We start from the raw sequence: 13,343 nt of genomic DNA on the forward strand, positions 1-13,343 counted from the left end.
TCCAAGCTGTGTTATTCCTCTTTTGGTTTGAAGCTTTTATTAGGGACTGCTTATGGCATTAATCCTTTGTAACTCAGAGCCAGTGTTTTAATCCAGGCTTCAAATTAGAATCCTTGAAAAGGATTTAGACATCCTTGCCTTATCCTGTCCTCAAGAATCCATGAGTGACATCAAACAGCTTTCCATGAGCCCAGAAGCCGGGATGCACACAGCTCTATCTGGATGTAGGGAAAAGGGAAAATGTAATGAGGAAGAGTTTCTTCTTATGGTTCACAGCACAGACTCCCTCACCATGCAGAATGCACTGTTCTGTATCTTTTTCAGTCCATTTGTACATCACCCCTTTCACATGTACATCTCAAATAGCACCAGATACATCCTTGTGAAGATGCACCTCATCAAACTCAATGCCTCCCCCAGCCAGGGGGAAGGTGTAACGATGATGGGACCCTCATGCCCTTGTGTTCAAAGGAGGAGGGAGTCACTTGGTAATCAGTGCATCGAGGTAACAGAGGATCACCAGGTCCTAAAAGCTCCTTTGCTCAGGGGAGAGGTTTGCAGACGGGCGCTGGAGCCTGCCCGTCACATTTTCCCTTTGGCATTTCCCACAACCACAGCAGCCTCATCAGGGAGCGATAATTGCGTCGGCTCCTCCGCCCTCAGCATCGCCCCAGAGAAGGGCGCTTTGGCCAGGTGGGATGGGAGTGATGATGGGGTGGGATGGAGCCGACGCTGCAGGAAGCCCAGCGGGGATGTGCGCACTGCCCCGGGTCTGGAGAGGGGAGATACTTGCGGAGAGGGGTTCCTGGAAGGGATTCCCACGGGGGTGGGAATTGCGGGGAGGGGAATCCCACGGTGAAGATCGCCTGGGGGTGAAGGGGATGACAACAGCGATGGGCTCCATGGGGCGGGAGGGGTTTGGGCGGTGTCCATGGGAGGGGTCCCCCCGCAGGGCAGGTCCCGGTCCTCATGCCCCCCCCTCCAGCCGTGTCTCCTCCCCCGGGCCGGTCCCAGGCGCCTGCGCTGCGCTCCCGTAGCGTGGCCGGTCCCGGGGCTGTGCCCCCGCCCGCTTCCATGCGCCGGCTGCCGCCCGGCCCCAGCACGGTGATGGGCGGCCGGACCCCGGGGAGCCCCGGCGGGGCCCGGGCTGCTCGGCGGCGGCTGCGGCGGCGCAGCGGGACCCCCCGGCTGCTGCCCGACGTGCGGAGCATCTTCGTGGCACCGCGGGAGCCGGCGGAGCGCGGCCGCGGACACCGCTTCGGCCCTCGGCCCCCTCGCCGCGGATGGTGCGACCTGTGCGGGGAGGCGGTGCGGGAGCGAGCCCTGCGCTGCGAATGTGAGTGCTGCCTGCGCCCTGCCCGCACCCTGCCCTGCCTGCGCCCTGCCCGCAGCCCCGACCGGCACCCCTGCCTTGCCTGCGCCCTGCCTGCACCCCTGTCCTGCCCGCAGCCCCGACCCGCACCTTGCCCGGGCTCTTCCTCCCGCAGCGCCAGAGCTGGACCCGCTCTTTCCCCCCTCTCTTTGCCCCCGGGTCCCCAAACCCCCGGTGCAGGGACCTGCCGGGAAGGGCTCCCTAGCACCGGGATCCTGGGGGGGGATCCCCGTCCCTCTGGATGAAGGGATCTGTCCGGAGCCTCCCGCAAAGGGGCCGCGGACCCCGCGTGCGGTGAATTGATGCGGGGTGGGTTCGGGAAATGAAGTTTTGTCAGGAAATGGGAGATTATCACGTCCGAGGCGGGGCTGGCACCTGCAGGTCTCGGTGAGCAGGAGGAATTCGTGTTTGCAAAGCTTTACAGTGAGGTGGACATTCCTGTAGAAGCAGCAAATCTGTCACACACCTTGCTTTGCCCAAACCGTCGGGTAAGAGTACTCATGCCGGTGGGATTCACCAAGATGCATACACTCGCGTTGGCCACATGATTGTGTTCTCCAAGTGAGAGAAATCCTTCCATTGCATGGGAGAGGACACGGAGGGGCTGAACAAGGTCCTGTGTTCATGGAGTGCTGCTCTGGGGGGTCTCTGCAGGGTCCTTGGCAAGGTGTGACCTGCACTGGTCATTGGTGGTGAAGCGCGGAGGCCGTGGTGTGCTGGGGGAGAATCTGTGTCACAGAGGATTTGGTAGCGTGTGCTGGTGCTTGGTGCTGGTGGTTATGTGGGACAAGGAGTGAGCCGCGTCCTGCCCCAGGGTTCTGGGCTGTCTGCCCGGCCAGCAGCTCCAGAGGAGGCTTCGCTGCTCAGCTGCTGGTTTGCTCTGGGGATGATGCCGTGTGCTCTAACACCAGCCTCACCCGGGCAATTAGTCCCTCGCCCAGCCCGTTGTGGTTCTTGCCCTCGGCTTTCCTTAGCTCAGGAATCAATTCAGTGTTTCTAGTGGTGGTTTACACAGTGTGGTGTGAGCAGGGCTCTTCCACGTGCCTCCTGGTGCTGTTTAGAAATGAAGGGTAATTGAGGGAGGCAGGAGCACCATATGGCCCTGCTGCACCGAATTAAGGTTTCAGCACTGACTGCTGTTAAGTAAATGTGACCCTGGCATCACCACGCAGCCAGCACAACGTGGGATGGGGACACACCAGAGCTGCCAGATTTATCTATGTGGTGTTATTCGAATCACACTGATTTGGGTTGGAAAGGACCTTAAAGCTCCTCCAGCTCCAACCCCTGCCATGGGCAGGGACACCTTCCACTGGAGCAGCTGCTCCGAGCCCCTGTGTCCAACCTGGCCTTGAGCACTGCCAGGGATGGGGCAGCCACAGCTTCTCTGGGCACCCTGTGCCAGCGCCTCAGCACCCTCACAGGGAACAGCTTCTGCCTAAGAGCTCAGCTCAGTCTCCCCTCTCTTGGGCAGGTTCAAGCCATTCCCCTTGGCCTGTCCCTACAGGCCCTTGTCCCAAGCCCTCTCCAGGTTTCTCTTGTTCCCCTTTAGGTAATGGAAGACTGTGCTAAGGTCTTCCCAGAGCCTTCTCTTCTCCAACCCAAAGAAGCTGATATAAATGGTTTTGCTGGTGTGTAACTGCTCTTTCTCCCCTTTTCCTTATTAACTCCCTCAAAACCCATCAAGAGTCAGTGTACACCCTGGGGCTGGCTCACTGGTGCAAATGCATGGATCAATGTGCTGAAAGACACAGCCTGGGTTTATGTGAAGCAAAAGAGACTTTCCCCAGCCATCCTTCAAAGTGGTCCCAGGGCTCTTGTGCAGGGTGAGGGACTGCGTCTGAGGTAACAACTCGCAGAGTTCTGTGGTGTTGCAGGTACTATAAATAGCTGTTTTGAGGGACTTCTCCTCTGGATTTTTCCATAGTTGTATTGGAACCAAGCTGAAATAACTCTATTTCCCTTTTCATTTAGAGGAGAATAGTTCAGAGTGTGGGAGTAGTTCCTTCTCTAAAACTCCCCAAACAACCAGGCAGTGGGGGGGGCAGAACTTGAGTGAAGCTGCTGTTAACATCATCTGCATTCCCTGTGATCCCAATAGTATCCCATTAAAAATGCCTGAAAGCTGCAGATGGGGTTTGTGAAGCTGCCGCCTGTTCGCTGTTCACTCGTAGCCTCAAGTTTTGGGTTGTGCAGTTCTGGCCTGTTTCCATTGACATCAGCTCTGGTCATCCTCAGTCGCATGGGAAGGTGGTATTTATCCCTTCTCCCTCCCAAGATGGTCTGTGTCCTTTCCTGCCCATGCCGTGGGCACAGTGCCCTGTGTTTGATGGCATTGGAGGCTGATACAGACGTTGGCTGTGCTGCTGGCATTGGTTAAATCCACTTGTTTCCAGTCTCAAAGTGAATGTAACTGGGCTTGAGGAGTCACTGTGCCATTATAGCTGCCTTGACCATCTCCTGGCTAATGTACGTGCTTTGTGCTGCTGGCACCTTCCAAAGCCTCAGTGAGTGCTGAAGGAGTGATCTCACTGCTGCCAGCAGCATTCCTGACGCAAGAGGCTGGGAAGGGGCTGGGCGGGCAGGTTGTGGTGGCACATCTCTGCTGCGGTGCTTTACTGTTTGTTCTGGTGGGGCAGGGTGCAGGAGCTGAATGTGGTGACTGAAGCAGCTTCAAAGCCTTCAGCAGGGGTTGCTTTGGAGCAGCAGGGACAGCAGAGAAGCTGGAGCTTCACAGAGTGGGGTGGAAGGGACCTTAAAGCTCCTCCAGCTCCAACCCCTGCCACGGGCAGGGACCCCTTCCACTGGAGCAGCTGCTCCAAGCCCCTGTGTCCAACCTGGCCTTGAAGAAGCTGGTGCTTCTTGCCAAGGAAATCACTGCAGCTCTGTTCCCTGCTGGGAAGGCAATGATCTCAGCGGCTAATGCAGTTGTACCTGATGGCAGGTTTTGATCTGTAGATGTTGTGGCATGGCCATGGTTCAGGAAAGAGCTTCAGCATCCGTCTGGGCTTACACTGCTCTGAAGCCACCCTTATCTCTTAGAGCAGTAAATTCCACGCTCAAGCACTGCGCTGAATCAGGAGCTATTTCCTTAAGGAGGAAATTGGTTAAACACACAGCATTTCTCTTTCTAGTTTGTAGAGCAGACTTCAGTTGTAACATCACTGCTCCTCAAGCAGACATTTGCTTAAGATAATACTTAAGATAATGACTTCTTGAGCAAGCCCAGCCTTGCTGCGATGAGGCTGTGCTCGCACCAGTCTGGGTTTGTATCTTCCCTCTGATGTGACTCTGTCGTGTCTCTGGTCTTGCCACTGTAAATAGTAATTGCTCACAGTCCATGGCACCTGCAGCACTCCCATTTTGATCCCATGTAGCTGGTCCAGACAGGTTCCTGAGGCTGCTCCTGCCCGCGGGTGGCTGGGGCAGGATGGGGTGGCTGGCACTGCTGAGGTTGGGTGAGGACAGGGTGGGGTGCTGGGCTGCATCCTGCCCACTGCGGCTCCCCCAGGGGATGGAGGTGTGGGGATGGACAGGGCCCTGCCCACAGCTCCTGCTCCTAGCTCTTTGGGATCATGTTCCTTGCTGCAGTCCAGTGCCCCGGGAAGGATTTATGGAGAGGGACACCAGCCGAAGCTCCAGCCCCTGCTTTGCAGGTTAGTTCTGGGGCTGCTTTTTCTCCTCCTGCATCATCTGTGGCCCAGGAGGTTTAGATGAGTTTGGTGGGAAGCAGGGGAGTGTGTGGCTGCAGAGATGCTGTCTAGGTGTTGGGACAGCAAGGGGGGAATAAAGAAGTGCCCTGTGTTACCTCATTGCTTACGGTGCTTGGTGCGATACTTAGGGTTAGTTAAACCTCCTCTTTGTTAACTCGCTGTGTAAAAGCAAGGATGTGTAGTGCAGGCTGCTGGGAACTGGTCTGTTTGTAAGGAAGTAGAGTCCTGAGCAGAGAGGGATGGTTGTGATGTAGAGGGTGCAAAGCAGCAGATCTCGACCATGCTGTTAAACTGGTGCTTATGTCCCACCCCATCACTTGACACCGTAACTGAGATGCTGTGAAAGCACTGCAGTGTTGATCTGAAAACCCAGCTGTGTGCAGAGCTTCACCCAGGATTATAAATATGGTTCATCTCAGTGTGCTCCTTTAACCTTTGATTAAACACTGGCAACACTTTCCCTTGCATTTTAGAGGGCTGCAAGGGAATAGCAGCAAAGTGAGGAGAGGAGATTGAAAAGAGCCCCCAGTCCGGCTGGGCCCTGTGCTTTCTCTCTCTAATCTCTTCCGTTGGGTTGTTTTATCTTATCAAGCAAAAAGCCCCAGAAATAGAAAGTTTTCCATGGCCAACAGGGCAAGCCTGGGGATGCACAAGCTCTGAGCTCTGTGTTGCCTCATTGCTCAGAAAGAAAGAAAGAAATCAACCCATCAAATGGCAGCAGGTCCTAAATGGACCATGGCAGTGGTTTATCCCCGCTGGAGGAAAGGCCTCTTGTGGAAGCGGATGTAACCTTGCTCTGATGCACACAGCATCTCGGCTCTGCGCCTGGGGAGCTCTCAGCCTCCTCTCCCAAAGGATGACGGACGGGAAAGCAGGAGCAGCCACTTGCTTTGGGCTTGTGACAAAGAGAGTTCGCAAACTCTTCCGGCATTTCCCCAAGTCCAAGGCTTGGTCTGAGGGGCTGCGGGTGCTGAGGAGGCCGAGCAGGGAGGTGTTGCTGGTTACAGGTAGGTGATGGGGTAGATCCGTGTGTTGGGGTGTGTTTGCCAGGTGAATATTGCGTGCTAAGGAGGTGTAAGGGGGTTCCTGTGGTGCTGTGCTGTGGTGTGTGGCTGGTGATGCACATCCACGTGGGATCCTGGCACAGGCACCAGTGGCTCCAGCTTCTGCCCCAGCTCCCTCTGCAGCCCTGCTATGGCAGGAGAGCTGTGGGGGGGCACAGCTTGGGGCATCAGTGCCACTTGAAAGGAAAATGTGCCTTTTAGCACAGAACAGCTCAGAAAGCATCTGCCTCCAGATCGTGCAGTAATGCAGGGACCTCTCTCGGGGGTGGTTGTCACCAGGGGGGTCTTGCTGCTCTGAACAAACAGGAGAGCACCCTGGGGTGTCTGTTTGCAGACAGATGAAGCCCAAACCAATGGTTTCAGACAAGTGAAACTGAAACCATCTCATTTAGCCCTAAAACTGCTCAGACTCCTGGTGCTGGAGCTGTGGACTCGAGGCAGAGGAGGGGCTGGATCATTGCCATGGGGGATGTCAGGAAAAGCTTTGCAGGGGAATGATGACCCTTGTCTGTGTGGATGCTGAAGCTGGTGGTGGAGCTGCAGGTCCTGCCCTGTCCCAGCAGCAGAGGCACCACCAGCTCTTGCGATGCGCGGGGCCACATCCTGCAGCGTCCCTGAGGTTACCCCAGTGACGTCCCTTTGGGCCAGGGCAGAGGCACCGAGCCCAGCCCTGTCGTAAGCAGCACAACTTGCACAATCAAACCTCACCATTTAAAGGGGTGTGTGGGGTGCTGGAGGCTTCAGAGGGAGATGGAGGAAATCTCTGCTCCTCATCACTGTGCTCCATGGCAGCTGGGTCACGCTTCCAGGGGTTTCCCTTCTCTTTGTGGACGTTGGGTGCATTTCTGATGGGCTTTTTGAGGTTATGATGAAGTTCTTTGTTTAATGCAAGGGGGGATCTGTAATGAACCGGAGCTCCTGCATCTTTGTGGTTCACGTTAACATCACACAAGGGTCTCAATGGCCTGTTTGAAATGTGCCCTCCTCCAGGGCTCCTCTGCAGCCCCGTGTGTGCCCAGGCTGGCAGCCCAGGGAAGGGGGAACCCAAGGGGTGTTTTCAGCAGGGCCCAGCACAAGCTTTGGCCAGAAACTGGAGTTCAGGAGCATCCCAGGGAAAGTGTTGGGACACTTCAGTCCTTTTCCATCATGAATCTGGGGGCAACTGTATCCGGTTTCCCATCGCCCCCCATCCTGTGTTGCTTTGGGACACAGGAGGTTTTGCTATAGGTGAAAGCCTGGCTGGGATCAGGTTCTTGGAGCCCCTGTTGTCACTGGGGGCAGGATCTGGCCCTCTGCTGTAGAGCAGCACCTTCTCCTTTTGTCTCCTTTCCTGCAGATGGGGGGTTTGTATGTGGGTCACATTGAAGGATGCCCCATAACATCTGTGGTATTTGGGGGTTGGGAGTGGGTGAGATTACTGCAGTCCTATATTTAGGTGCTTAGATGGGCATCCGTGTTGAACTGTTTGACTTTATCGAACTTTATTCCCCTGAGGAACTTTTATCTGTGTGAAAAGGGAAATTCCTGACGGCCCCCAAAGGTTTTCCCAGTCTGGAATCTGGCTCCTGGCTTCTTTCTGTTAAAGAAACCCCATTTCCAAGTGTTACCCTGTTGGACTCGAAGGGAAATTATCTCAAAGCCGAAGTGGAGGCGTCCTGCTCCTCTTGGCAAACCCATCACGTGGCTGCTGCCGAAAGCTGTGCTGGGCTTCTAAAATTAGCATTCCCGGCCGGATACAGACTGATTAGAGCTGTTAATAGGTGCCGGTGACTAAGGACGTGCCATGCTTTAATCCTGTGAAGAAATGCCTGGCCATGATGGGGCTGATGCGGAGGTGTGCTTGGGAGCTGTCATTGCTGTGTTATGGGTTTCAAGCACCCTTCTGAGAGCCCAGAATGGTTTGGGTGGGAAGGGACCTTAAAGCTCCCCCAGCTCCAACCCCTTCCACTGGAGCAGCTGCTCCAAGCCCCTGTGTCCAACCTGGCCTTGAGCACTGCCAGGGATGGGGCAGCCACAGCTTCTCTGGGCACCCTGTGCCAGCGCCTCAGCACCCTCACAGGGAACAGCTTCTGCCTAAGAGCTCAGCTCAGTCTCCCCTCTCTTGGGCAGGTTCAAGCCATTCCCCTTGGCCTGTCCCTACAGGCCCTTGTCCCAGGCCCCACTCCAGGTTTGTTGCAGCTCCAGCGCTGGAAACAGGATCCAGGGGGGAGATGCTCGAGCCCAGCAGGATGAGGCCACTGCCCAACCCCTGCACTAAACAGGCAGAAGGGCCTCCCTGCTGGTGCCAGATGCTCCAGTGAACCTACAACTGGAGCATCTTCATATTGGCACCTCCAGCAAAGACTTGGCGAGTGTCCCCCATTAAAAGCTCTTCCAGCTGCTCAAAAGGTCATGCATTAAATTACCATGTAACTGTGCAGCTTATCTCTAATTAAAGGGAAAAGGAAGGCAAGAGTCCCTGCTTCCCCTCAGGCTTCCTTGAGACAACTGCCTTGGAACGGGAGGATGATGGACAGCTCATGCCAGATGAATCTGAAATGATAAATGATTTCCCTGTTTCCTCTGGAGATCAATGTTTCCCCCCCTCAGGCTCCAGCTCCCAGCAGTGGCTCAGCTCCTCTCATTCACTCTGGGGCATTCAGCAGTGCTGAGCACAAATCACTGTTTCCAGTTCAAATTTGGGATGTTCCTTTGCTTTCCTGCGAGCTCCAGATATTCAAACCCAATGACCCAAATGCTAAAGAAAGAACAGGGGAAGGTTGTTAGGATACGAGTGGCTTGGAGTGGGCTGGCAGGAAAGGGCTCTCAGTCCCATGTCCTGTGCAGGGAGTTCTTTGGCCTTGGTTTCAGGATAGGTATTTATTTTCAGGTTGGTGACGTGGTTCTGGAATTTTGGGCAGTGTTTAAGGTAAATGTTGTGCTGTTTGTTCAACAGTTAAAAAGTACAAGGCTCAGAAGGGCTGTTAAAGGCGAAGGAGGCTGTTGGCTCTGGAGATGGCCAGGCTTTGAGGGAAAGGCTTGGGGAGCAAGAGCCATGAGCATGTGGTGACTGTTGGGTCTGTGGATGGGGCTGGGGGTGAGCAGGAGCCTGTGAGTGAAGCGGTTAAACCTGTGCTCTGCAGAGTGGTCTGTGCCATTCCGACCTTGAACTGGTTAATGTCTCACAGGATGGGTCAGAATCCAAAGAAAGCACAGTACTTACGTGCCTCTCTGTGCCTGGGCAATGTGTGTGCTGGGGATGGGAGGTCACAGCCCTGGATGTGTCTGTACCCTCTCCAGGGCTGGCTGTTTGCCCGTCTGATGGCAGATCTCTGCCTCAGCCACTTGAAGCATTCACATTTAGAGCCCTAAACCAGTCTGACTTCTGACTCACACGAAGATGTGTTTTGCCTCCTGATGCTGGGAGGTGAAGCATCCTTTCCTTGCGAAGCAGCCGAGCTTTTGCTGCAAGCACTTTGTGGGTGCCCTTTCCAGGCATCATTGCTGGGAAGTGGTGTACCCCATGGCCTGGTGGGGCTTGAGCATCTTCTGTGTTGTGTGTATCAGTGTGTATCAGACCAGGGCAAGGGAACGCTGCCTGTGCTGTAGCATTGCAGCAAGAAGCACAGGTGTCCTGGGGAGAGGTTTTGCTCTGGATGAGGTGCTCTGGTGCCTTCCTCCATCCCTAGGATGTGCCTGAATGGGAACATGTGCCTGGCTGGAGCTCTGACCATACCAGTGCCCATGAGCATCGGTCCACCCCATGCAGGAGCCTGGTCCCTCCATGGGGTTCCCCCACTGCAGCTCAATGGCAGTCGCAGGTCCCAGGGCCTCACCGTCTGGTTTCTCTCCATGCAGACTGCAGGTACACCTGCCACCAGGAATGCCTCAGCCTCATCCAGCTGGATTGCCGCCGGCCCAGCCAGTGCCAGAGCCAGCTCTCCCCCGAGGGCACCCTCCTGCCGCCCTGCAGCCAGGTACGTGGGGAAGGGGCTCCAGGGGGGGCAGCAGCCTCATGGTGACCGATGGCAGCTCCTCCAGAGGGGCTTTGCAGGAGGGATGTCTGCTGAGAGGGGTTCTGCAGCCCCTGGCAGCACTCATTGATCAATGGCCCATGTCCTTGTACCTGTTGTCCCTCTGCCCTGCCTGGGTTTTCCAAGGAGCTTGATAGCCTTGTTTTAGGAATTCCAGATATCCCAGGGGATCAAGGTACTTCAGTCTGTATTAGGGATGTGTAGTCACCTTAGCTGTTTGCTTCACCCCCACTGAGGGTCCCACATGATGCTGCAGAGGCTGCATCCCAGTGTGGGTATCTGCTGGAACAACAGATATGATGCTGCACAGTTTGAGATGTCAGACAATGCTGGGAGCTTAAAACATTGCTTAGAAACCCTCCTGCAGTGGGTTTGACTTGCAAAGAGCCTTTTCAGTCCCTATATGCTGCCTTTTTTTACCTGTATCCTCTCCTTCATTATAACTGTGCATTTCTATTCCTCTGTGTGGAGGACGTTGATGCTCTTGAGAGGAAATGGGACTGTGTGCTCTGTCAAGGAAGGTGCAGGGGTTGTGGGTTTGCTTATTGTCTGTGCTTTGCTGTGTGCAGAGCTTGGCCTCACTGGTATGTGGCTGAGCAGTTGCTGTTCAGAACCAAGGGTCAGGACCCATTTAACCTGAAGTCAGATGGGATTTATCTGAGGTTGTGCATTGCAAAGGGGCCCTGAATGGATTCTCCACTGAGCCTTGAGGCATTTGTACAAGGGTGTGAAGCCAGAGCTGTGTTGATCTCTCCTTCTGATGTCGTTGGGCTTCCCTCAGCAGCTTGAGGACAGCTGGATTGTATCAGAGAATCAGAGGAGCTTGTTTCTCCTTCGGAGTGATAACAGGGTTATTGATGGTGCCAATAACAAGCACTGAGCCTGCGCTTCGGGGCAGTTCATCACTGCCATGTCTCTGGTGTGATCCTGGGAAGGGGGGGAACTTTGTACCAAGGAAACAGAGGTCTCTGCACTTACAAACAGAAATCCATAAGCCCATTGTGAGGTCCTGGGCAGGGCTTGCAGCTCTGAACCCCCCTGACCAGCAAAGTGCTCTCTGGGGTCCTCTTATCTGTGCTAGGAATGGCTGCAGGGTGGGGGGGGTTGGGGTTAAAGGGTGAATCACTGTGATAAAGCTCCCTCCTTGTTTGCAGGTAATGGATAATCAGGGAAAAAGCATCCTCAAGTTTCATAGAACCCCAGCCTGGTTTGGGTTGAAGGGACCTTAAAGCTCCTCCAGCTCCAACCCCTGCCACAGGCAGGGACCCCTTCCACTGGAGCAGCTGCTCCAAGCCCCTGTGTCCAACCTGGCCTTGAGCACTGCCAGGGATGGATGGATGGAGAACAGTGTCTGTATTCCAGGGTGCCTGAATATGCTGGTGGTGGGGAAGGGGACTGCACACTGAAAACACAGGGAACTCAGATTAATAGCTGGCATAGTTGGAAGTGATTAAATAGTATTATCAATTGTAAGCAAACTGGAAACATCAGAGAAACAGCTACTTTAATATCACGTAGTTAAGTACTGTTCATATGTAATATCAGGCATTAATAATGTGGGCTTTGGTCCAGCAAAGTACTTAAGAGTACATTACATTTGGGTCCCAGATTAGCCTCCCTGGGTGAAATCCAGACCAGGCTGAGGCTGACAGAAGCCTCCGCTGGTCTTGGCAGCACCAGTTTGGTCCCTGGTTTTGGTAGAGCTGGCCATGCATTAACAGGAACTGCTGCTGAACTAATGGGTCCAAATCACTTTGGGATTTATTTGCTTGTTTGATAGGTGGATTGCAATGAAAAAGTGTGGGCTCGTTGAGCAAGCCCATGGAGTGATGCACTGGGAGTGCATCCAGCTCCTTGTGGGGCACTGCAAAGCTGCCTGCAGCCCATTTCCACTGTGAAATGCTCTGGGCTGAGGCTTCAGTGCCTGTGCCATTCACCAGCCCAGTGCTCACTTTCTTCTTGTGTGGCACATGCTCAATTTGAGCCTCTTTCTCTCCTAAATAGAGCCTGTGAAGCTGAGGAGATGTGTGCCACTGCAGGAGCACATGTGCTGCTTAGAGGAGAGCTTATTTATTTGCCATTTGGATCCTTGCCTTCCTCTTTAAGATGCAGATGTTGCATCCTCCCGCCAGTCTTTACGTTGACATCCTGGTTTGTATGCATGGGATGTTGCTGGTGATGGGGTAGAGAGCTGTCACAGCCTTGTAGCAGGTCCTTCAGCAAGCAGATACAGATGGAAGCGTATGAAACCCTTGGTGTTTTCCCAGAGAAACTGTGGCTGCCCCATCCCTGGAAGTGTTCAAGGCAGAAGAGCTTCTGCCTAAGAGCTCAGCTCAGTCTCCCTTCTGGAAGGTTAAAGCCATTCCCCTTGTCCTATCCCTACAGGCCCTTATCCCAAGCCTCTCTCCAGCTTTCTTGTTGGCCCCTTAAGGTACTGGAAGCTGCTCTAAAATAGCATAGGATGGATTCACTCAGTGGCAAGATGCTCTCGGGCCTTGTTCCCTCTTCCTTTTCTGAAGTATAGTGGAGAACTGTCAGTGTGTACATTAATACATTACCTAAGTGGAGTCCTTCTGAACACATTGTGTCAGGCTTTCCTTTACCCCCCTCAACCTGCTCATGAATACAGGTGGGGAGAGCCCATGACGGGATGTGCTGCATCCCTATGGATGCAGAGCCCCCACCAAGGGAGGATGATAGGAGCAGAGCCCTGGTCCTGCCTGGCTCCAGAGATACCTGTGATCTTCACCAAGGAGGAAGGTCAGAGCTGCTTTAAAAGCTGCTGGGTAAAATGCAGGGTGTGAGTGGGACAGAGGAGCTGGCTCTGGGAATGGGTCCGTGCATAGGGACAGAGGGAAGCAGGGATAACGCTATTGCTCTGAGGCTCTTTCTAAGGACAGCACAGCATCTTAATCAGCCTGGAGCAAGCGGTTGTTACAGACAGGACCTGAAGCTGAGCTGCTTTTGCCTGGGCTGCAGTAGACGCTGCCTCAGCCAGGTGCCAGCACTGCTGAAATCACTCCCGCTGCTCTAAAATGAGTGGAGAGGAACCCACTGCCCCCCCCACATTGATGACCCGGGGCTCCTGGCACCCCAAGGACGGTCTTCCCTTCCCCATCACCTTTCAGCAGCCGAGGTCCAGCCTGGACTTGCTTCCCTAAGGCAGCAGATGCAGCGCAGC

General features: G+C 54.6%; 1 protein-coding gene across 1 annotated transcript; it reads left to right on the forward strand.

Moving 5' to 3' along the window:
• The first annotated feature begins 969 nt into the window (after nucleotides 1–969).
• Nucleotides 970–12,612, forward strand: RASSF5 (Ras association domain family member 5). The gene is made up of 4 exons (XM_034069866.1): nucleotides 970–1,336; nucleotides 9,987–10,105; nucleotides 11,317–11,369; nucleotides 12,594–12,612. Exons 1-4 carry the CDS (start codon nucleotides 970–972, stop codon nucleotides 12,610–12,612), a joined length of 558 nt encoding a protein of 185 aa, XP_033925757.1.
• The last annotated feature ends 731 nt before the right edge of the window (nucleotides 12,613–13,343 follow it).

Source organism: Melopsittacus undulatus, chromosome 16 (assembly GCF_012275295.1).
Source record: "Melopsittacus undulatus isolate bMelUnd1 chromosome 16, bMelUnd1.mat.Z, whole genome shotgun sequence".
Classification (NCBI taxonomy): Eukaryota; Metazoa; Chordata; class Aves; order Psittaciformes; family Psittaculidae; genus Melopsittacus; species Melopsittacus undulatus.